Source organism: Ricinus communis, chromosome 3 (assembly GCF_019578655.1).
Source record: "Ricinus communis isolate WT05 ecotype wild-type chromosome 3, ASM1957865v1, whole genome shotgun sequence".
NCBI classification, from domain to species: domain Eukaryota; kingdom Viridiplantae; phylum Streptophyta; class Magnoliopsida; order Malpighiales; family Euphorbiaceae; genus Ricinus; species Ricinus communis.
Window position 1 is genome coordinate 27,345,726 of NC_063258.1, and position 24,995 is coordinate 27,370,720.

At 35.9% G+C, this 24,995-nt stretch overlaps 4 protein-coding genes across 5 annotated transcripts; 3 read left to right on the top strand and 1 right to left on the bottom strand.

Annotated features, from left to right (window-relative positions):
* Positions 1-1,589: 1,589 nt before the first annotated feature.
* On the top strand, positions 1,590-4,992 carry LOC8268332 (auxin-responsive protein IAA27). Its single transcript, XM_002514220.4, has 5 exons — positions 1,590-2,206; positions 2,994-3,226; positions 3,568-3,709; positions 4,386-4,447; positions 4,651-4,992. The coding sequence occupies exons 1-5, from the start codon at positions 1,788-1,790 to the stop codon at positions 4,686-4,688; spliced, it is 894 nt and encodes a 297-aa protein (XP_002514266.1). The 5' UTR covers positions 1,590-1,787; the 3' UTR covers positions 4,689-4,992.
* A 666-nt stretch (positions 4,993-5,658) lies between these two features.
* LOC8268331 (DNA-directed RNA polymerases II and IV subunit 5A) lies at positions 5,659-8,927 on the top strand. The gene is made up of 5 exons (XM_015716160.3): positions 5,659-5,823; positions 6,248-6,455; positions 7,264-7,443; positions 7,652-7,765; positions 8,517-8,927. Exons 2-5 carry the CDS (start codon positions 6,258-6,260, stop codon positions 8,640-8,642), a joined length of 618 nt encoding a protein of 205 aa, XP_015571646.1. The 5' UTR covers positions 5,659-5,823; positions 6,248-6,257; the 3' UTR covers positions 8,643-8,927.
* A 6,379-nt stretch (positions 8,928-15,306) lies between these two features.
* Positions 15,307-17,918, top strand: LOC8268330 (rRNA N6-adenosine-methyltransferase METTL5). 2 transcript variants are annotated; one of them, XM_048371554.1, is made up of 9 exons: positions 15,307-15,566; positions 15,711-15,922; positions 16,144-16,241; positions 16,452-16,521; positions 16,749-16,797; positions 16,954-17,042; positions 17,120-17,167; positions 17,525-17,584; positions 17,682-17,918. In XM_048371554.1, the coding sequence occupies exons 2-9, from the start codon at positions 15,902-15,904 to the stop codon at positions 17,787-17,789; spliced, it is 543 nt and encodes a 180-aa protein (XP_048227511.1). In that variant the 5' UTR covers positions 15,307-15,566; positions 15,711-15,901; the 3' UTR covers positions 17,790-17,918. The 2 variants fall into 2 exon arrangements, with proteins under 2 accessions (XP_048227511.1, XP_048227510.1); XM_048371553.1 differs by having other exon boundaries at positions 15,309-15,566; positions 15,711-15,767.
* A 150-nt stretch (positions 17,919-18,068) lies between these two features.
* Positions 18,069-24,406, bottom strand: LOC8268329 (polyprotein of EF-Ts, chloroplastic). The gene is made up of 5 exons (XM_048371552.1): positions 24,252-24,406; positions 21,475-23,327; positions 20,741-21,046; positions 19,378-20,089; positions 18,069-18,959 (listed from the first exon to the last, which is right to left on the bottom strand). The coding sequence occupies exons 2-5, from the start codon at positions 23,258-23,260 to the stop codon at positions 18,317-18,319; spliced, it is 3,447 nt and encodes a 1,148-aa protein (XP_048227509.1). The 5' UTR covers positions 23,261-23,327; positions 24,252-24,406; the 3' UTR covers positions 18,069-18,316.
* Positions 24,407-24,995: the final 589 nt, after the last annotated feature.

Below are 24,995 nucleotides of genomic sequence, written 5' to 3' on the forward strand. Positions count from 1 at the left end.
TATTGACTTTTCTATTACAAGTAAGGGCTTAAATTACAGCTTTCTTAAATTTTAAAAGTATAATCATATAAGAAATAGTTTAAGAGCTAATTCAATTCTGACATCAAATATTAAAGGTAGAAATACACTTTTTTTTTTTTTATAAAATCTAAATTAAATTTATATAAAATATTTTATAAATTTTTTATATAAATTAATATGATTTTAAATTAATTAAATATATAAAAATACTAAAAAATTTATGATAATGAGGATATTATAGAATTCACAGTAAACAGAGTAATCACATCATTTGGTTTTTACTAAAAACTTTGGGAAAACAAACATCGAGTCAGGATAATGGCAATAAAATAATCGACAAAACACGATTGGTGTCTTGTCCAATGAGGCAAAGACTATCCATGTACATAAAACGAAATACTATTTTTATACCCTTTGTTGCAATTGCAAATAAAATAATAGAATTAAAATTGAAGAAAGAAACAAAAAAAGGAAAGAATCCAAGCACATTTTCCGGGAAAGTCTGACAAATTTCCAGAACCCCAAACAACAACACAACATAAAACGTACAAAAATTAAAGTAAACACAACACAAGTAACTTCCTTTTCACCTTCAAATACGAGTAAAATTTTGTATTTTATAGTTTAATAAAACCAAAAATTCCTCTTTTTTTCTATTAAAACTTAAAAGAGAATGAATACTCTTAAGAAAAAGCGCCAGCAAATCATGACGTTTTGAACTGTATCCTAACTGTTATCTTTATACTTTTCTAATCTCAAATTTCTTTTAACTAAAATGAAAAGAAATCTCCGGTCAACTTTCTCGAATACCTTCACTTTCACGGGAACTCCTTTTTCGTAATTTTTCTTTCTTAGAAAGATAATTCTTTTTATTTTTTATTTTGAATTATATATTTTATTGTCATTAATTTATGAAATAATTATTTTTATTTCTTTCTTATAAATTCAAATATTTTGTATTTTAAATGTAATATTTAAATTAGAAATAAAAAAACTATCTTTTTAGGATTCATGGAATATATCATCACTGTTAAAATAATTTTTTTTTGGATTTTCTAACCATCCAAACAGCATAACATCCAAAACAATCTGAACATTAAAAAAACATCCAAAACAATCTCTCATCAGCACCAGCAGCGATTTTCTCCTCTGATCTCTCTGCTACTATATGTCCCCTTCTCCACATTAATAAGAAAAATGAAAAAACAAAGGAAACTAAAACCCTTCAAAATCCGAGTCATTTTTGGCCTTTTTTTTTATCGTTCTATCATTTTCCCAGGCGCATCTTAACTGCTCTTCCGGTCAGCGCACGTTAGCATTCTCGGTGCACCTTTATAATTAAGAAAAAAGAAAAACAAAGTATTTCAAAAGGGGCATTATCAAAAAGTTTGCCGGGAGACTTTTCCTCTGACCTGTCGGGCTGGTAGCCCACATAATAATTAGATTAACTAATCAAGATTAATTAATCTAATTAATTTGATAATTTCGTTTTCCTCTTTTTTTTTTTTTTTTTTTTGGATTTTCATTTCTGCTAGAGTGTTGAGGATTATATAGAAAGAGTGAATGCTGAAAACAGCTTCTCTACTTTCATCATCAATATTCAAACAAAACCCATCTCCTCAATTTGTACACTAAAAGAAAACACAAACACAAACACACAAAAGAAAGAAAAAAAGAAGGGGTCTTTTCTCTTCAATACTATCTTCTTCTTCTTGAGATAAAAATAGTTAATGTTTTTGTTTTTTTTGGAGTGATTGTTTCTTTTGATGTCTATGTCCTTAGAGCATGATTACATAGGCTTAACATCAGAGGTTCCTTCAATGGAAACAAAAAACTCTGATGATAAAAACTTCTCTAATAATGGTCTTAACATGAAAGCTACTGAGTTGAGACTTGGCTTACCTGGCTCTGAATCACCAGAAAGAGAGAATGGCTTAAATAATAATAGTAACAAGAGCTTTATGTCATCAGGTGCTAAAAGGGGTTTCTCTGTTGCAATTCATGGTGGTTCTGGTAACTGGGTTTTCTCTGCTACTGATGGATCTGAGCCTGGTTTCTCTCCTAGAGCTGCTAATGCTGGTAAGGTGATTACTGCTTCAGATTCGGGTCATGTCAAAGATGGGTTGCCCCAGTCTCCAAAGACGGTACGGCAGGAGAAGAAGAATCAAGTTGCTCCTGCTTCCAAGTAACTTACTACTTACTTCCTTACTCTCTTCCTCTCTTTTCTTTTGAGGAGTTTTTATTTTGGGTTAAATTTATGCATTCTGTTGCAGTTTCAGGTTCTCTGATAGAATTAGAAAAAGAAGAGATAAAATTTTGACTTTGTATTCTGTTGTTTCAGTTCTATTTGTGAAAAAATGAGCAGCTGGCGTGAAACTTTAAGTTTCAGGGACTACATCTGCATAATAAGGAAAAATGAAAAGATGGAATTTTTTGCTTGCTAATGCTAAATCACTGAAATGCTTTCTGGACTATTGATTTAGAAAAAATTAAAGTAGTAGAAGAAGAAAATTAGTAAATGCATTCCATTATTTTATCTGCAAAGAAATTAACATTGAAAAGTTGTTGTTGCTTCATCTGTTACTGGAATAAGAACGCTGTTCTGTTCTGCATGATCATTCTGTTTCATCCCTGTCGTTTTTGTGGAGCATCAAAGTATCAAACTGGACTTTCTCAATCTGTGCTGCTTTACTTTACATTCTTGGCGTCTTCATGCATACATGTGATGCAGTATGTGTACAAGTTCCAAATGATTTCCATCTCCACCTTGTATATGTTTTGCAGATTTGAGATGAACGAACCAGGTTTCTGGACATACTTTAGATGAACTTTCAAGTTATTAGGTTTTATTATTTTTCATGGACTCCTACTTTATGATACAATTTTATAAGGGGATCATTTGCATTAACTAGACTTGATCTAGTTTCGTTCTTGCTAAAGAGATGGGCTATTGTTGTGTTTGTTTCTGAAAGGGCACAAGTTGTGGGATGGCCACCAATTCGTTCATTCCGAAAGAATACTATGGGTTCTCAACCTCCAAAGAATGATGATGACGACGCAGAAGCCAAAACGGGTTCAGGATGCCTGTACATTAAGGTCAGTATGGATGGAGCTCCTTATCTGAGGAAAGTTGATCTCAAAACCTACAGCAGCTATATGGAACTTTCTTCAGGACTCGAAAAGATGTTCAGTTGCTTTACAATTGGTAATCTCTCCTATCTTCCGTTGCAATATCTATCCCCTTATTCTCTCTCTGTCACGCCAGATTCTGTCAACAACTTTCATGAATAAATCCTTTCATGATGTTTTTGAGTTTTGATAAAAAATGAACTTTTTCCTTTGTTTATATTGAGATAAGAACTCTCTTGTGTTTGAGATTGGGGATGTAATCTAGAAAAGTAATTTTCTGTTATCTGGCCATTGCAGCAAAATGATCCCCAAAAATTGAGTGTTCATTATATGACTCTACAGATGCCACCCTGCCTTTTGCACATTCTATCTGAAGGAAGTTAAATTTCTTTTTTTCCTAATCCATAATTGATTCAGGTCAATGTGGTTCTCATGGAGTTCCCAGCCGAGATGGACTGAGTGAGAGTCGATTGATGGATCTCCTGCATGGTTCTGAATATGTACTCACCTATGAAGACAAAGATGGTGATTGGATGCTTGTTGGTGATGTTCCATGGAAGTGAGTCTGATCCTCTGATTTCAAATTTACAGCTTTTGATGTTTTCTAGTAATGGCTAGTAGCACCTGTAGGCTGGATGAATTTGTGAGCATTTACCTGTACGAAAGAATTCCTTGCAATGGACAACTGCAACTCTGGATTCTGGGAACAGGAGTGCAATGCTCTATAGATTATGTGATTTGTGCAGCTAGGATTCATAGTTCAACAAGAGATTACAAAATTTATCTCGTCACCTAATCTACTAATAGAGGCAGCTCCTCCATTACTTGTTGATTATCAATTCCAAATTGACTTCAGAAATGGTCATGATCCAACTTCTACTTGACTAATTGGCATTTATGGGCCATAAGTAATTTTTCTGACAACTATACTCAGATCTATGCATTATCAGAAATGAAGGGCCCTCTATGGCAAAAGTGTCACTGCGTTCTACCCCAACTTCCTCTCTGTTACCACAACCATATTTTCCGTACCCAGTTTGGAAGTGCAGAATCTGTGCAGTGAGCTGAAAGAGTGCAACATCAAGATGCCTGGCCTGCACTTTTTTAACTACAAAATCCTTTTTGTACTGAAAATGAGTTGTAACTGAATGTAATCTTTTAACTTACTATAAGTGCTCTTATACTAATTCGTAGCAGTGTTTGTTCTTCATGATTTTGCTAATATTGTATTGCAGGATGTTCACCGACACTTGTAGGAGGCTGAGGATCATGAAAAGTTCAGAGGCAATTGGCCTAGGTACGTCCTGCCAAACATAAAAAGCAATATTCGAAGAGTTCTGCTTTTCACATCTTGTCTGGTGCATTGGCCATGCAATGCACCTGGCCTTATAGTACAATGAAATTTTCCTCATGTCTTTTCGTTGTACAGTCGAGTCTATTTGATTGTTAGTATGTGGGTACGCCTCCACCATTGAATATTTTCACATCTACTTCTTGCAGCCCCAAGAGCAATGGAGAAGTGCAAAAATCGTAACTAGTGAGATAATTGTCACTAGGGAAGAGGCAAACCATTTCACTGGGCAGATGGTTCTGTTATTTGATTGTTAGAACTTGGAAGCCTATATATAAATAGGTCTCAAAATTTGGTATCTGCTATTTCTAGATATTGTATTAGGACTTGGTTGTACTAAGAAACTCTCTAGTAGGTAATATGGAAAAATATTATGAATTCATGAACACTGAGGTTTTATAGCGCTTGTGTCCTCTCCCATGCCTCTCATGTAATCTAATTTCTGGATGCTAAGGCTACAAATTTGTATGAATACTTGCTTGTTTGCTCTCTCTCGTTGATTGACAACTTCAAGATTTACCCCAGTGAATGTTAAATTCAAATGATTGAATCCTTAAAACTCATTGATTTCACATCCATGAATTTAGAAAAAGAAATCCAAACAATGCCTATATATATATGTATTTTCTTTTTCTTGTCCTCTTCCTCCAGGATAAGGAAAGTATTGAAGGTTGGTTAGGTGACATATGTGGCTGGCGGTGAGGATCGATTGATACGCAAATTTGGGAATAGACATGAGGACTGCCATTCTTGTCTAAAATGACCGCCAATATCTAATAAAAAATAACTACCAGTTCCTGTATCTCAACTTATTTCGCTCTCCTTGTTAATAAGACCAAAGCGTTGATGGATGCCTGATGTTGAAAATGGCTCTTTCTGAATGGTTCTTTTTGTGCTAAAAGAATCTTTGCGGTGTTGAAGGTAAAACTTATGGACCTTCCACGAATGAGTACTGCATAACGATGGCAGAAAAACATTTGCCATGCTTGAATTAGCCGCACAGTGTTTCACAGGATCTATGTTTCAGTCCCATTTCAGAAAACAGAAATTATATATTGCGATCAGAAAAAGATGAGTGTCACATTTTCTTTTTTTGTTTTCTTTTGAAAAAAAAATTGAAAGAGAAAAAGATAAAGAAGGATATTTTAGTAATTAACCCTTACCAAACCCCGCCTCCGCACATACCCTTCGTATAATAAGAATTATGAAAGAACCGTAGCATTTTGATTGGCCGCTCTTTTTTCTTTTTATACAACCGAAGCAGAAAAATCGACCGAGGTTTCGCTTTCCCTCGATACTTTGTCTAAGCTCGCAACAGAGAGGTAAACCTTTCTCTATTAGGGTTTATGCGTTTATGACTACGCCTATCGAATTGTGTTTCCTTTCTTTAAAAAAGAAATAAATATTTTATCTTTCAGTAAGCCCTTTAGTTTCGATTTCTGTTTTAATTCGTTTTCCACTGATTAGGTTTTTGTTTCTTATTGGTCATTTTACCAGTATGTAGCGTTCTATCTTTTCTTCTTTTCAAAAAAATTTTAGTGAAAAGAGATAAGATTAGTCTTATTAAATTTAGATTATATGTCCATACTGTATATGGTGTTTGATCTTTTGTGTTAATATTGACTTGTTATTATTATTATCGTCACTACTACTATTATTATTATTATTTTCTCGTGAACTGTTGCGTTGATAATATTGATTCCTAAATTACCTAATGGACATGCTTTATTTTTAAAACGATTTCAGTGAGGGAAAAATGACTCTATCTGAGGATGAAATCAAGAGGCTTTTCAGAATCCGAAGAACAGTGATGCAAATGCTCAAAGATAGGACCTATTTAGTTACGGATTCTGAGATCAATATCACAAAGCATCAGTTTACTTCGAAATATGGTGACAACATGAAGAGGGAAGATCTTGTCATACATAAGTCTAAGCGCGATGGCTCTGATTCGGTAATATATCTTTGACTATTTCTTTTTTATAGCTAAATATCATTAACTTTTCTTTTTTTTTGGATAGTTTTACCCAACAAAATTGCTATTTCTAAACCAACTTGAGGCTGTATGATATGCCTTCAATAATGAGTTTTGTTAGACCACATATTTATTCATGCTGGAAATGGAGCTATCCTCATTGTGGGTTAGTAGGTTGTATTATTTAGTTGTGTGCTGCTGAAGTGACCTTGTTTTATTTTTCTTGGTTAGTCATCCTTTGACACATGCACAGACATATTAATATTTCTATGCTCTCCTTTAGGTCTTGCTTTCGTCATTATCTTGTGAAAGTCTTACAACTGCACCTTTCCTTCTTGGCTCTAATTGAATAATGTTTTTGTTTTTGGCATATTTTGTAGGCTGTAGCCAATATTGCTAAAAAGCTCTTGTTTATTTGGCTGCAAAATGACCTGTGTTATTTACTTGTTCACTGTCGAAGTTTCTTGTATCTTTATTTCTCTTTTAACATAATGTGGTAGAAAAGTAAGCCTGCAAAACCACTGACATCGTCTACCATTCAGGGTTTCATTGTTATATTGTAATTGCTATATCCTATTATTTGATAATATTTGCCAAGAAAGAACAAGGAAGAAAACATGTATGTCTAATCCTACAGAAAATCAGAACAAATTCGATTTCTTTCTCATTTAGTATTAAGAATGTATGTTTCATAGACAGTATGCAATGTGCAGCAATTATTGTGTTTCTTCTGTATCAGATTTATGTTTTCTGTTGCTGATTGCCTTAGTGGTTACCTCTTTACCAGATTTATGTTTTCTTTCCTGAGGAACAAAAGGTTGGTGTTAAGACAATGAAGACTTATACCAATCGCATGAAGTCTGAGAATGTTTTCAGGGCAATATTGGTTGTTCAACAGAGCTTGACGCCATTTGCTCGAACATGTATAGCTGAGATAGCTTCAAAATTCCACTTGGAGGTCTTCCAGGTAAAAATAGCTGCTATATGGAGCTGTATGAAAATTCTTGTTGTTGCATTGTAACAATTATGGTGCTTAGACTACTGTTTGTTCATTCATGAATTGTTTTGCCAAGAATGGGTAATAGTTTGCAACTTTCCTTTCCTTTATATGATTATATGCATTTTTAACAGAATGCCAGAAAGGATGTTGATGTCTTTCAACTCCACTGATACAGGAGTCCGAACTATTGGTTAACATCAAAGAGCATGTTCTTGTCCCTGAGCACCAGGTGCTTACAAATGAAGAGAAGAAAACATTATTGGAGAGATACACCGTGAAAGAAACACAGGTCAGGGAATCATATTATTGCATTCTCATAATATTCAATTGGATAAGTGATTTTTGGTGTTTGTCTGCACTTTGATTTTTGTTTAGATTGAGGGATTATACATAGATATGATACCATGAGCTATTCCTTACATGTATAGCTGAATAATTATCTTTCCTTGTGACCATTCATTACATCCATATTTATCACTAGACTGTCGTAGAGAGAAAAAAAGGATTTATCTCCATACCATTTGTGGGTATGATATTGTGATTTAGGGAAGAAGTTTCATCTTTCATGATCAGGGAGAGCTGGCTGTACTTCATATCTGAATGTTTTGTGAGCTGGCATATTCTTAATATAACAAATTCATTGGAGTACAGAATGGGCTAATCACAGGAATGTTATGTACCTCGAATTAATGTATTCCTCAATCAGCTTTTTAACTGTTAGATAATCATAAAAGTATTATTTAAATCGCGCAGCATTTGGCTAAGAAGAAATTGATGGAGAAGTATACGATGGTTTCTGTTGGTGATTTTGATTTCATGAGTGGCATGATTTCACCAAGTATTGATGGTTTTTGGAGCCATTCATGCATATGTAGTCCTTTGTGGTGTATATTTTTTCTTGGGGCCTTTAATGCATTTTTGAAATTAAGCAAGCAAATGTCATCCAATTTTCAGGAAATTGGATATCAAAGTTGCATATGCATATTTATTTTACTGTTAATTGTGGTACCAGAATCTGATGCTATATTGTTATTGTACAGTTGCCTCGTATTCAGATTTCTGACCCAATTGCTAGATATTATGGGCTGAAGCGTGGGCAAGTTGTGAAGATTATCAGGCCAAGTGAGACTGCAGGACGATATGTTACCTATCGATATGTTGTATAAATACATTCTTTTATCTGTAGGATTTTACTTGTATTAGGGTTTGGAACCTGTGCTCTATTCATGGTTTAGTCAAAATGGCAAAAGCAACCTCAAGAGATAGGAATTTGCCACTTGGGATGTTGAGAAATTGACGGTGCTCGTGTAGAATGCTTTTTCTGGATCCCTGATCCATTGATGTTTCTGTACTCCTTGGTGCGTATACTGCCATAAACTTGTGCTAATTTTGTTGCCTGATGTCTCTTAAAAGATTTATAATGAGAGCGCCTTGAGAAATTATTTGAGTCACTTGTTTCCACACTTTGTTTATTAAGATTTACATCTTTCTTGTTAAGTCTTATATAAAAATGTCTTGGCTTTTATTTAATCAAATGCGTCTGTATGTTTCTTAGTCATTACTAGTGGCGGTCTTGAGTGGTTTCGCATTGAACTTGCTCATATGATATTATTTATGATTTTTTATCGGATTGGGTTTTTTTGAATAAAATGATGACAAATGTGGTTCTTGTGTGATTATCTTTGTTATTTAAGGGGGATGGCTTGAGCCTGTTTTGAGAAAAATATTGCTTTTTCATTCTTAAAATATAAGAGGTTTTAAAACCCCTTTTTGTCTTGCGAACCATCACTAGTATAATAATATAACAATATCAACAAACAAAAGCCATACAATTGTCTTTAATAATTAAGTTAGCAATACTAGGAGGGATATCCTCTATAAGAAAGATATCATAAACAATAGTAAAATTCAAAGAAGCAATAGCATGAGCCACACTCTATTGGCGTTACGTGGATATAATGCTATTTGAGAAGTTTGTCATCAATTCTAGAGAAGCTTGTCATCAATCTCAGAATATCACAAGCCAGCATTGCCAAGCAGGACATGAGCTACACAAAGACACTGAAATTCAGTAATTTCAGCATTACATGACATAGAAATAAAAGTGCATGTCGAACCAAGCACCTTGCCAATCTTCAGCTATTGTTGTTTTCAAACTCATATTTGATAATGAGAAAGTTAGAAAAAAAAAGAAAAAGAGAGAAAGCCGTCGGCCTTATTAGGCATAATTTTCATTAAACAAATAAGCAGGCTTATTATGCATGTTTCTGTTGGACTTGGTTCTTTGACTAAGTATTTGATTGTTTTGTTTGTTAATAATGTCCGGATTTATTGGACCTCTGTTTACAAGAGCTTTTGAGTTTAACATATTTTGGTATTAGAGTCTCACACAGGGGCCTGGTTCAGAAGCTAGGAACTACAGTGTCCTATTTAGTGAGTAAAGCGAGAAACACCTAAGAGTAAAAAACTTGGTGAAAAGAAAAAAAAGGAGTGAAACACCTGAGAGTTGGTGAGGATTGAATTTAAAATGAATTCAGAATTGGCAACATATAAATATGTGCAAGCTGCCATTCCTCAATTTGACGGTCACTACGACCATTAGGCCATGCATATGGAGAATCTTTTCCGATCGAAAGAATATTGGGACCTGATAGAAATGGGAGTTCCTGGGATAGAAGATGGCATAGAGCTAATAGAAGCACAAAAACAAGTGCAACTAAAGGATCTAAAAGCGAAAAATTATCTCTTTCAGGCTATTGATCGCACTATCTTGGAGACAATTCTTGATAAGAGTGCCGCTAAGAGCATATGAGACTCTATGAAGCGAAAATACCAGGGAACTACAAGGGTCAAGAGAGCTCAACTTCAAGCTTTAAGAAGAGACTTTGAAGTGCTACAGATGAAAGAAGGGGAGAAAGTGGATGATTACTTTGCTCGGACTTTGACTATTGTGAATAAGATGAAAATTCATGGAGAGAAAATAGAGCAGGTCATGATCATTTAGAAGATTCTAAGGTCTATGACTTCCAGATTTGATTATGTGGTGTGTTCAATAGAGGAATCCAATGATTTGAGCAAACTAACCATAGATGAGCTCCAAAGCAGTTTACTTGTTCATGAATAACGAATGAATAGTCAGCATAGAGGTGATGAACATGCATTGAATGTCTCTTACAAAAAGGGCTGAGGTGGTCGAGGTTGAAACCGAGGTCGCGGGAGAGGCAGAGGCAGGCAAGGATACAACAAAGCACTTGTAGAGTGTTATAAGTGCCACAAACTAGGACACTTATCTGTTGCCAATTCTGAACTCATTTTAAATTCAATCCTCACCAACTTTCAGGTGTTTCACTCCTTTTTTTTTTCACCAAGTTTTTCACTCTTAGGTGTTTCTCACTTTACTCACTAAATAGGACACTGCAGTTCTTAGCTTCTGAACTAGGCCCCTATGTTTCTACTATAATCATCTATGAATGTGAGTATGTACCTCTTATGACTATTTGATTCCAGTGTAATGGGGCCACAAATGCCAGCATGTACAAGTTGCAATTTTTGCGTAGCTCTCCATTGACTCTTCTTAGAAAATGTTTGTCGATGTTGCTTGCCTACTGTGCATATAGTACATATAGTAGAAGAGTCATTAAGATTATGAGGCATGCCTTTTACCATCTCCTTATCAGACAAGGTCCGTAGACCTTTGAAATTTAGGTGCCTAAATCTTCGATGTCACAAGTTAGTTTGATCCTCCAATATGATCTTTAAACATTTAGGAGCTTGTACTTGTGTTTCAGCAAGGAGAATAAACATTCGATTAGAAGACATTTGCGTCTGCATAATCAATCCTCGTTTATGATGATAATAAACAAACAACAAAAGACTCTTCTATCCCAGGAACTCCCATTTCTATCAGGTCCCAATATTCTTTCGATCGGAGAAGATTCTCCATACGCATGGCCCAATGGTCGTAGTAACCGTCAAATTGAGGAATGGCAGCTTTCACATATTTATCTGTTGCCAATTCTGAAATCAGTTTAAATTCAGTCCTCACCAACTCTCAGGTGTTTCACTTTTTTTTTTCACCAAGTTTTTCACTCTTAGGTGTTTCTCGCTTTACTCACTAAATAGGACACTGCAGTTCCTAGCTTTTGAACCAAACCCCTATGTGAGGCTCTGCAGATGCAAATGTCTTCTAATCGAATGTTTATTCTCCTTGCTGAAACACAAGTACAAGCTCCTAAATGTTTAAAGATCATATTGGAGGATCAAACTAACTTGTGGCATCGAAGATTTGGGCACCTAAATTTCAAAGGTCTACGGACCTTGTCTGATAAGGAGATGGTAAAGGGCATGCCTCATAATCTTAATGACTCTTCTACTATATGTACTATATGCACAGTAGGCAAGCAACATCGACAAACATTTCCTAAGAAGAGTCAATGGAGAGCTACGCAGAAATTGCAACTTGTACATGTTGACATTTGTGGCCCCATTACACCAGAATCAAATAGTCATAAGAGGTACATACTCACATTCATAGATGATTATAATAGAAAGATATGGGCTTATTTCTTGAATATCAAATCAGAAGCATTCAATATGTTTAAAAAATTTAAGAATCTAGTTGAAAATGAAACAGGAAATGTTATTTGTGTCTTCGAACTGACCAAGGTGGAGAGTTCACCTCACTTGAGTTTAATGAGTATTGCAGTTCAAATGGTATTGCAAGACAACTCACAGCTGCCTACATCCACAACAAAATGGAGTTGCTGAACCAAAGAATCGAACAATCATGAACATGGTACGATGCATGTTATCAGAGACACATGTTCCAAAATTTTTTTGGCCAGAAGCTGTCAACTGGATAGTTTACTTGCTCAATCGATGTCCAACTCTTGCTGTGAAAGATAAGACGCTAGAGGAAGCTTGGTGTGGCTTTAAACCTTCAGTAGAATATCTTAAAGTATTTGGTTGCATTGGTCATGCTCACATTTCAGGTAAAAACAGACAGAAACTTGATGATAAAAGTCTCCAATGGTATTCTTTAGCTTAAGTCAAGAATCTAAAGCCTATAGAATGTATAATCCTCTGATAAAAAAAATTATTATAAGCAGAGATGTGGTCTTTGAAGAGGATAAAATGTGGGATTGGGGAAAAATAATTGAAAAAGGTAGCAACAAAACAATTCTTGATTGTGGAGACGAAGATGACAGGGTTCGTGAATATGTAACTGAGCATGTAGATGACGAACATGTAACTGAGCACGTAGATGAAGAAGAAGACGAAGAGCATGTTGGAGATGGAGCAACAAATTTTGTATCAAATTCTTCAAGTAAAGTTGAACATAATTCTCCAAATCTATCTCAAGGGGGGGAGGGGGGGGTGTTCGAAGAGCACCAATTTGGATGGAAGACTATAAAAGTGGGGAAGGATTATCTGATGCAGAAAATAATTTGGTGTTGTTTACTGCTTCTAGTGATCCCATATTTTTTTGAAGAAGCAGTTAAAAGCAAAAATTGGAGGGAGGCAATGAAGTTAGAAATCGAAGCCATTGAGAAGAATGGAACTTGGGAGCTGACTGCACTTCCAAATGGAGCAAAAAAAATAGGAGTGAAATGGGTGTTCAAAACCAAGCTAAATGAAAATGGGGAAGTGGATAAGTATAAAGCACGACTTGTCGCAAAAGGTTTCTCTCAACAGTTTGGCATAGACTATACTGAAGTCTTTGCGCATGTAGCTCGGTGGGACACCATTCGAATGATTCTAGCTCTTGCTACTTGTAGAGGATGGTATGTGTATCAACTTGATGTAAAGAGCGCCTTTTTGCATGGAGATCTGAATGAACCCGTATTTGTTGAACAACCTCAAGGCTTTGAAATAAAGGGTGAAGAAGATAAGGTATATAGACTCAAGAAGGCCCTTTACGGGCTCAAGCAAGCTCCGCGAGCTTGGTACAACAAACTTGAATCCTATTTTATAAAAGAAGGTTTTGAGAGGTGTCCAAGTGAGCACACATTGTTTACAAAAATTGAAAATAAAGGGAGGTTGCTTATGATGAGTGTGTATATTGATGATCTTATTTTTACAGGTAATGATGAAGCAATGTTTGAAGATTTCAAGAACTCCATAAAGCAAGAGTTCGACATGTCTGATCTAGGGAGAATGAAATATTTTCTTGGAGTGGAGGTTGTGCAAGATAGTGAAGGAATTTTCACCAGTCAGAGAAAATATGCCAATGAAATAATTGAAAGATTTGGCATGAAATATTGTAATCCAACAAAAAATCCAATTGTACCAAGTTGTAAACTTTTAAAAGATGAAGGAAGCATGAGTGTGGATGCAACCATTTATAAACAAATGGTAGACATCCTCATGTATCTGACTGCTACCAGACATGACTTGGCATTTGTGGTGAGCTTAATTAGTAGATTTATGGAAAGGTCAACTGAAATGCATCAACAAGCTGTTAAAAGGGTACTTCGTTACTTAAAAGGAACCACCGAGTTGGGAATTCTTTACAAGAAAGGAGGAAAAGAAATGTTGGTTGGCTACTCAGACAGTGAATATGCTAGAGATATTGAGGATCGAAAAAGTACATCATGGTATGTGTTCTTAATTAGTTCAGGTGCAGTAGCTTGGTCCTCAAAGAAGCAGCCAGTAGTCACCCTCTCTACCCTGAAGCTGAATTCATAGCCGCTGCCTCTTATGCTTGTCAAACTGTATGGATGCGTAGGATCCTTGAAAAACTTGGTTACAATCAAAGTAAAATGTACAGATATTTTTTGTGACAGCAATTCTACAATCAAGTTATCTAAGAATCTAGTTATGCATGGAAGAAGCAAACACATTGATGTTAGATTTCATTTCCTCCGAGATCTAACAAAAGATAGGGTTGTTAAGCTGGAGCATTGTGGTTCTAAAGATCAACTAGTTGGTATTATGACTAAGCCTTTAAGACTTGAAGTGTTCGTCAAATTAAGGGAGCTACTTGGAGTTAGCAGTAAACTGACTACAAATTGCATATCAGTTTAAGGAAGGGCTTGTTGGACTTGGTTCTTTAACTAAGTCTTTGATTGTTTTGTTTGTTAATAATGTCCGGATTTATTGGACCTCTGTTTGTATTAGATTCTTTTAGACTTTATTTTCTCAATTCAGTTTTGTAAATGCTGGTACATAACCAGCATCACTTTCAGTCAATAATATATGATTTCTGATTTCAAAAACTTTTGAGTTTAACAGTTTCTTCGAATACTTACTGTGAGCTGATCCAATTTCAGAAACTTGAAACCCAATTCAAATTAAAAAAAGAAAAGTATTTCAAAGGGAAAAAAGAGGAATTGAAATTAGTTATTTTATTATATTTGATTACATAAAAATCTTATTTAGAAAAGATAGAAAAACTAATTAATTTTAAATTTTTATTATAATAATTAAAATAAATAATATATTTTAATGTACTTTTATGAATTCCAATTCGGAATTTAATCAGTTTTAAATTTTATAAATTATTTAAAAAAAATGTTATTTACTAAACACAGTTGACACAAATATGATCTCTTAAACGTAATTGATTTAAATGAAATTGTAATCCGCTGGTGTGCAAGTTTTAATTTAAAAATAAGAAATTGATTTCACCTTCACATATACCAGAACAAGGAAATTGTTGTGGTATTGAAAAATAGGTTTAAAATATATTTTATATAATATTATTAATTTTTTTTTATAAACTGTTTGTAAAGTAATTTTTGAATTTGAAATATAAAATAAAATAAATATTAAGTTCGAAACTGCAGCCAAACGACCCCTAAGCCTGTGGATTGAGAATCTAAAAAGTAATTAGAAAATAATTTTTATTTATTTATCCTTGAAAAAACATGAAAAGTGAATTTCAGTATATCCGCCATATTCATTCTGAGAAGCTTTTGAATTAGGGTTGTGAAAAAAAAAAAAGGAAAAGAAAAAGAAACCCGACACTTTTCTACTTTGAATCTCTTATCTCTCTTTATTTCTCTGTTTGGTCAGAGGAAAAGTAAAAGATGAAGCTGAAGCAATTAGAAAGCCATTTAGGTGATCTTCAACAATTCTCCAATCCAAAGGTCTTTCTTTCCTTTTTCTCTCTTCTTTCTTTTTGTCCCTCTCTCTACCTCTCCCCTCTCTCTCTCTCTATATATATAAGGTAAGCGCTGAAGTCAATCACATCATCACTTACACTTACTGGTAAATTATATTTGATTTTGCAGATTGAGCTAGAGCAGTATCCAACTGGACCTCACATTGCTTCTCGCATGCTCTACACTGTCTCTTTCTCCCCCGTTTTCACCAACATATTATCATCATCACGAAATATAATGTTTTTTTGTTGTTTCTATCGTGCCTTCTCTTTATATCTCTTTCTTGTTTTCTGCTTCAGTCACTGTTTTTTCCAACTTCTATGCGTCATTTCCTCTTCTGGGTTCGCTTCCTTTTCTAGGTTTTGCTGAATATAGTATTTATCTGTATTCTTTATTTATTTTTATGGCCTTTTTATGCTTTTATTTTATTTCAACTTATTATGAATATCCAGCGTATGGGGTAATTTGTGTTCTTTGGAATCTTTAACATGATATTTTGGGTATTTTTATCTAAAACAAGGAAAGATTTTAGTGACTAATGTGAATTTTTATAATTGAGCAGGCAGAAAATTCATTTGGTGATGTGAGCAACAAGGTTGTGGCAGATTTTGGCTGTGGGTGTGGCACCCTGGGTGCTGCAGCTGCTCTTCTGGGTGCAGAGTGAGTTGCATCGCATCTTCTCTACATTTTCAGAGCCAGTTTGGTCATTGAATGTCAATTGGAATATCTTATTTGTATGTGTAATGACCTTTGCTGCTCGTCATCCTCATAGAGCGTTATCTTCTGAGTTTTGTCTGCGTTAGTTATTGGGGAATCAATCTTATTGGTTTTCATTTTATGTCTCTTGTAAATTTTCTAATTGTGGAACAGACAGGTTATTGGCATTGATGTTGATTCTGAATCTCTTGAGATAGCATCACTAAATGCGGAGGAACTTGAGGTAATTTGTCTTTCGTTAATTTTTATGAGTAATTATTTTATGGCTGTTGCTGGCTTAATAGAGTACATGTGCAATAGTTCTTCATGAAGTAGGCTTGTGCTAGAGAACAATATCTCCTTGGTTGTGTGTTTGTGTGCGCGCATGGATATGGTTTTCTATTGCTGACTGATCTTTTAATAATTGTGTGGTTGATGTATTTTTCCCTTGTTAAATGATTGAACCTGCAGTTGGACATAAATTTTATTCAGTGTGACGTCCGGAACTTAGGATGGAGAGGTAACAAAACAAGTGGAATTTTTTTTCTGTTTGTTATCAGCCTTACTGGATGGGGAGAAAAGGTTTTCTGAGTTAATTTTGTTAGTGTTACCTTTTCTATGGGTTTTTGGCTTTTGACTTCACATCTTCTTCTGATGGTTGTGATCTATCATTTAGGTCATATTGTTGATACTGTTGTGATGAATCCTCCTTTTGGGACCCGAAAAAAAGGTGCTGACATGGATTTTCTTTCCGTGGCTTTAAAGGTAAAAATGGGAATCTGAAAAGATTAATTCTCATTCTATCTAGTTTTTTATAATTCCACCTTTTGTTTTGGAGTCAGGTTGCTTCTCAGGCTGTTTATTCTTTGCACAAGACCTCAACAAGAGATGTAAGCTGTTTGCTCCTAGCAGTTCTCGAACTGGCCCTTATAATTGTTCGTAATTAGCTGATCTGAAATACACTACAATTTTTAAAATGATAAAACTAAATCAATACTATGTTTACTTTACACTCCCAGTCGAGGAGTATTTCATGAAGAACTTTCCCTGGAACTTTTGCACATTGGGAGTGTATAATAGAATTAGATTGTCTCATGATAATGGAAGCTTTATTTAGCAAGGAGTATAGCATACTGTAAAGTCTATAACTAATCATTGGTAATACTGATACATTCTTGATCAAATATTAAATGGTTCTTCTTGTTCGTCTTTTGGTACAATGATGACATATAGATTATTATTTGCAGCATGTGAAAAGGGCAGCCTTGCGAGACTTGGGTGCTAGTAGTGCTGAGGTTTTATGTGAGGTACATAGTGTGGTTTCTTACTATCCAGTTCTATCCTATTTTTGCTGTAATAATGCTGCTTCTTTTTTCTTTTTTTCCTTTTCTTTTCTTCTGTCAGCTTCGATATGATGTACCACAGATGTACAAGTTTCATAAGAAGAGGGAGGTGGATATTGCTGTAGACCTCTGGCGATTTGTACCCAAAAGTAGAGAAAAGGGCATTTAACATTAACACCGAATTAAGATTATACTTGGGATGTATCCAGATTATGCATGCAGCGGCATCTTTCCATGTGAAAAGTTACCAAGTATCTATCAGTAACAATTGATCAGAAAATTCTCTTTTTCCCTTTCCCATTCATTCATAATATCATCATATGTCCAAAGTCTCAATTTCAGATATGGAAACTGTAGATTAGCATCAAATTTCTTTAAATAGTAATAAAAGAAATAATCTGACAGTACCTCCATTGTGTTCTACTCCAAATTGCAAAAACAAAAAAAGGAGAAAGAAAAGAAAATCATTTACTTGATGTTTCTCATCTTACAAAAAGTAGATGCCAAAAAGAACTTCAGCAATTACAATCATGAGGTGAAGCTACAAGAGAAGGGAAAAAGAAGAAAAGGGGACTCACTCGCTTTAGCGAACAAAATTAATAGGTCATTCTCATGCAAAATTAGTTCACGTCACACTGCTCATCTGTAATGCTTAGCGCCTAACTCAAATTTGCTTCAATGTCTGGTTTTTCTGTCCTATGCTTCGGTTTCTGTTTCTGTTTTTGCATCTTCAGTGTTCTCCCCAATGGTAAATCGAACAAATCTTCGTACTTTTATGTTCTCCCCTATGGCAGCAACAGTCTGCTTCACCAGGTCTTTCACCAAAACACTGTCATCCTTAATGAAGGGTTGCTCTAAAAGAGCAAGCTCCCCAAGTCTCTTTGAGATCCTGCCCTCAACAATCTTCTCTCTTATGTTCTCTGGTTTTGACGCAAGGTCCTCCCTCTGCATCTCGAGCTCCTTTTCCTTGTTGAGAATGCTCTCTGGGATCTCTTCGGTGGACACAAACTGTACCTGTGGGCAAGCCACAACTTGCATAGCTAGATCATCAACCAATTCCTTGAATTTCTCACTTCTACCCACAAAGTCCGTTTCACAGTTGACTTCAATCAGAACTCCAATGCGGGAATCATGAATATAGGAGCCTATTCTGCCTTCTGCTGCAAGGCGACTAGACTTCTTGTCAGCAGCTGAAAGACCTTTCTTTCTAAGATACTCCTGTGCCTTTTCAAGATCTCCTCCCGTTTCAGACAGAGCTTTCTTGCAGTCCATCATCCCTGCTCCTGTTTCTTCTCTCAGCTGTTTTACAAGTGCAGCGGAAACTGCTACAACAGGTGGTCTGAAAAACAAGTGTGTAGGGAATATTGGAAAAATCAGATACTTTCAAACGTATGGATAAAGATTAGATTACTGCAAATATTCAGAACCAAGTACTGATTATTAGATATTTCCTATTTTCAGTTTTTGTTGATGTGCATTGAGTTGGTCATACTCAATGCTGATAAACTAAAAGAGGAACTAGTTATCTATCTTTTCTTCCTCTGCTTTTCTCCCCTTATTTTTCTCATTTGTTGCCTTAATAATTCCTTTGCTATTTTGTTTCCTTTCCTATCTTTCTACTCCTTTTCAATTTCATACACAATTCTCTTCCTCTGCCTTTCCTCATTATTCCCCCTTCCCCTTCCAAGAACCAATGTATACAAAGTAAACACTGTATCGTCATCATGCATCATAGTCAACATTGAACTAGTACTTACTTTTCAACAGGTTCCTCGGCTTCAGCTGAAACAGACTGCTCTTTTGCTGGTGCTGCAACTGGTTTCGCTGTAGTTTGGGCAGCCACCTCAGCAGCAAAATCCTGACTTTTCTTCTCCAAGCCCTCACCAAGATTGAAACGAATAAACCTCTTCACTTTTATATTTTCTCCAATGGTTGCAATTGTCTGTTTCACCCAGTCCTTTACCACAATCTTATCATTCTTAATGTATGGTTGTTCCAGCAATGCCAGCTCCTCAAGTCTCTTCCTGATTCGTCCTTCTACAATCTTTGATCTAATCTGCTCTGGTTTCGACAAAAGATCTTCCTTCTGCATCTCTATTTCTTTTTCCTTGTTCACAATCTCTTCAGGGACATCTTCAGTAACAAGATACTTTACTTGAGGGCATGCAGCCACCTGCATGGCTATATCATCAACCAATTCCTTGAATATTTCCCCCCGTGAGACAAAATCTGTTTCACAATTCACCTCTACCAGCACACCAATTCTGCTGTCATGAATGTAAGAACCAATTCTTCCTTCAGCTGTGGCTCTGCTAGCTTTCTTTTCTGCACTTGCTAATCCTTTCTTTCTGAGGAACTCCTGAGCTTTACCAATGTCCCCTCCAGTCTCTGAGAGAGCTTTTTTGCAATCCATCATTCCTGCTCCAGTTTCTTCGCGAAGCTGCTTCACCAACGCTGGTGATATGGTTGCTGCAAATCATTCCAAATAAAGAAGGTAAATTAATAACTAGAGGTGGGTGGGGGGGGGGGGGGGGGGGGGGGGGGGTGGGGGGTGTGCAACTTTCAAAAAGAAGATCAATTAAATCTGAAGATGTGAAATTTCAGAATGGGACGGCTTCCTATATTATTTATAGAGCCTTATCCTTAATGTCTGATTGATCATAGAGTAATATTAGAAATATTCTTTCTAATTTTTGCAAAAACAACGCTCTTGGGCATTGGCCCCGCCCACTTCAAGGCACAAGATTGTAGTATTCATAAATCATGATATGGCTCGGAGGCAGCATTATGATTTGGTACTGGACATTAAAGTTCTGCTGATTCTCTGAAAACAGGATTTGCACACACCCATATCTCCAGATCGATCAGTATTTTCACTTGATTGGATTGCAGAACTTAACTCTTATGAAGATGAACAAATATAAATCTACACAGAAGTAATACAAAGAAACAACAAGACACCTATATATATATAAGGACCCCCAAATTTTGGGAGATGATAAACTACTAAGACCTATCTACGATATTTTGAAGCAAATATGTTGCATTTTGTGAGAAACTGAAGTTTGTTCCAAATCCATAGACAAGATAAATATTAACAAGCATGAAGAAGGTAGAAACCTTTCACACTCTTCTCAGTTGAAGAACTGTCACTTTGTCCATTTGGATTAGCAAAACTGTCACTTTGTCCATTTGGATTAGCAAAACTGTCACTTTTCTCAGGAGCTGTGTCAACTTTTTCACTATCAACTTGTATGACAGAAGGAATTTCAGCCTCAGCAGCAGATGCTTGAGTCTGCACTTCCTCCCTGGAGCTTTCAACTTGGTTCTCCACTACTTCTGCAATTTCCTGACTTTCAGTAGGCAGCATTTCAGCCGCATCTGTGCTTCCAGAATGATCAGAATTGCCAGCACTTTCCTCTCCATCTGTTCATAGAAGCAAATTCTTAAAACAATGTGACAGAACAATACTCTGATTAACACTTCAAACCACATATCTCCCAGATTTCAAAGAGAACAGAAACCATTATTATTTACCCAAAATTCTTTGGTACCAAGAAAAACAGAGAAGATGGCATTTCTGTAACTTCTTTTGGTTGAAAAGTGAAGTATGATATAAGTCGATGAAAAGAATTTATTCCCATCATTGACATTATCTACAAGAAGAAACAAGTCCGAGGACAAGATATCATGGGAAGAAGACTGCAGTTTGATTATTATTATCAAGTAACTGTATATTAAATATCTCAAAGTATTCTTTAGACAAAATCTTAGCCCTTAAATGCTTGTTTCTTCCTCTTAAATAACAATCTACAACAATTCTGCAGAAATTATCTTAAATTTCAAGTGGTTACCTGTAGCTTCCTGAAGAGAAGGAACGTCTGCTTGCTCGCCTGAGCCAGTAATACTGCCATTTTCATCAGGGCTTGTTGCTCCAGTGCCTTCATCTTCAACTGGTGCAATGGAAGAAATCTCATTTTCTGCAATAGGAGTTTGCAATTCTTCATTTGTTATGGACTCACCAAGCTGATTCTCTACAACTTCTTCTGCAGCAGGACTTACTGGGGTTGAAACTTCACTAGATATTTCTCCATATGGACCTGATTTTCCATCACTTCCCATCTCATCAGTTAAAGGAGTCTGCTCAGTTATATTATCTGCAGTAGATACACTCCCTATAGGATCTGGGGTTCCAGAGCTTTCCTCTGCTTCTTTTTCTACAGTTTGAACTGCAGCTTCGACGCTTTGTGGTGAGCTAGATTCTATGCTTCCTGGAACCTCATCGTCACCAGCAATACTTGGTTCCTCAGCCACTTCTTTTGGAGAAGTTTCATCTACTAATGTTTCAGCCACTGTCGAAGTAACACTGTCTGATCCCTCATTGCTGCTTGAAGGCTGTCCCTGAACCTCTAATATGTCAGATACAGTTTCAGTTTGTTTCTCCTGTTCTCCTACTTCTACTGGGATCTTTGGTTCCACAGGTTGATTTGCTACTTTTTCCATTTTCTCCCTCTCTTCCAAAAATGAAGAGATATCCCTGTTCTTACGAAAAGCCAGAACAAAGGGATTTGTTGCAGCGTGGACAACACCTTGGAGAAGTTCTGTATTTAACTTATTATCTTCTTCTTTCTTCATTGTCAAGGTAACCTGTCCCCTTGAAATACGCAGTACCCGAACACTAACTTCCTGGCCAACCTCCAATGATGAGCCTCCCATCATGGATTCAAGTCCACCATCAGATTCTTCTGATGTGGGTAGGAATCCTTCCTCACCCTCGGGTAGAGATATGAAAGTACCAGACCTGGTCAAATTCTTGACTGTGCCTTCTAGCTCCTGTCCTTTAACAAACTTTGAGATCTTATTATCTTCTCTTCTCTGACCGGATTTTGGTGCATTCCTTCGACCAGGCCTTGGCTTGCCACTGCTGGCAGTGGCAGGAGCATCTCTCTGTTGCTGCGACTTATTGGTATCATCACTTTCACGCATAGTGAGAGAAATACGCCCTGTCTCAGTGTTTGCTTCAACCAATCTCACTGTTACCTCTTGGCCGACAGATACAACATTTCCCACATCCTTTACAAAGTTGTCGCTTAACCTGGAAACATGCACCAGACCATCTGTGAAAGCTCCAAAATCAACAAAAGCACCAAATGGCTGGATAGACCTCACTTTCCCAGTAAATGTTGCACCAGGAATTAGCTCCTCATTTGTTACTGGTGGCATTTCACTTTTCCTACCAGGCCTTGAACGTTTTGTTTGAGCTGGAGCACGATTTGAGTCTGACTTGATGGAGGAGTTTTCACTAGTTTCAGCTGCATCTGCTGGAATATCTGAGGCTCCACCGGAGTTTTCATCTGTGACAGGTGATTCTGGCTCCTCTATCACTACATCTGTATCAGTCCCTGTGGCTGATACACCGTACACAATAGATCTATGAAGCCAATTACAATCCCTTCTGTAATGTGGGAACAATCCAACAGACGTCAGAAGAGGCAACACATGTCTTTGTGAGGATATTACATGTTTTGAAGATTTTCTTAGCAAATTGCATCTGGTAAGATTATTATTCTTCTTTAATCTAAAGGGAGTTCCAGGAATTAGAGAAATAGAGCTTGTAGAACATGGGACTACAGTTGTCATCTTTGCTTAAATGTAAAGCTGAGTGCTGAGTCTCCAATTAGAACAAGCTCTTCATCCCAATCTTCACCTGCCACAGCATAGACGCAAAGCAGTGGACCAAATTAGTTTTCCCTCAAATTAATTGACATTAAATGTATAGGTAGCTATTGTGCTAAAATCAGGATGCATAATGTCTTCAAAGATAATGAGTAATGTAAAAGAAAAAGCGAGCAATTTAGCTGAACAAGGGACAGTTTGCAATCACATGCACAAAAACCAGTCCAGGTAAAGCAGCTAAGTCAATGGGACAAAAAGAAAAGCACTGAAAACTCCTCCAATCATAGCATAGTTTTTATGAAACAAATAACAAAGCATTTTACTATGAACATACCTGAAAATTGTAACTTCAAAATTTTTTTAGTTACTCTCCCGAATCCAAAATTAGAAAAAAAGAATTAAATTCCAAAATAATGAGAATTTCAAAGAATTGATTCGGTATAATTAACAGACACAATGAGGTCTGTTTGATGATCATATTCACCTAGAACAATGCAAATTTTCAGAAAATTTTATGTCATGCTCAACACAAAACTAGAGTGCAAATAATTCAATACCTAACGTCAACCTCATGATTCAACTCTTGCTAATCTAAAACCGCAAAGGAATCCCCAACTCTAGTTCTAACAAAGTTCTTTGACAGAGTCTTTATACGTTAGCAAGAACTAAGATAGGAATACATTAAAAACAAGCTATTAACTCATGCTCTCATTTCAAATTCAATGACTGCCGAAGTATCAACTTCTAGCAATAACAGACAGGTCCAAAATAAAAGTTAACAACTTTTTAAATGCTGAAGCCTTAGCAAAATTAGAACTTTCAAAAGCAGCAAAAGAATTAATCAAAACAGGAGCAATCAAGACAACCCAATATTGCAAATTCAAAAGAAAATACAGAAAGCAGCATTAAAAAGCAAAGGCCAAGAAACTGATAATCAAGTTAGAAGTTAGGGTACCTCAGAGTCTTTGATAGTCCAAAAAGAAACAGAAAAGCCCAAAGAAAGTATTTTGTTCGTGTGTAGCGATTAAGGTGAGAATGTGGTGATGATAGAGCTTATTGATGCCAGAGAGGGAAATGAAAGGTGGGGCTTTAAATCCTTATCTTATGGCTCTGGTTTTCTTTAGCTCCATAATCCATAGCTACACAACAATCTACTGTAAGGATAATAGGCTCGGCTCGACTCGACTTCGCTTGGCGTTTAGTCATCGACTAATTTAGCCAAGCTGGTTTCTGTCTCTTTGGAGCGGATATGGGCCTGGAATTATTTTATCGGAAAGCTCAATTAGGCTTTCTTTAAGTCCCATTTCAATTCTTATGGGCTTCTTGTGGTTAAGAAGTGGGACCTTAATTCTGTCTTTGGGTGAAATTGAAATTCGTGGGGTGTTAGGTTTTTTGTTTTGATTTATTTATTATCTTAAAAGTGACAAAATGCTAAAATGATAGCTCAGAGACTCAAAATTAATAAACCTTCAAAATAAAGAAAATTAAATAATAGTTTATCCTGCAAAGAAAATGGTATGAGCAATTACGCATGGGGAGGGGATTGAATATGATATTTAATTAATATAAAACCGCATTTTATTCTTTATAGTGCATTCTAAATATAAATGAAATAAAATGTCAGAACATGAAAAATGAAGCGAACCAAACTTGAAAATCATTTACTTCATGTTCTATAAATTATATTTTTTTTAAAAAT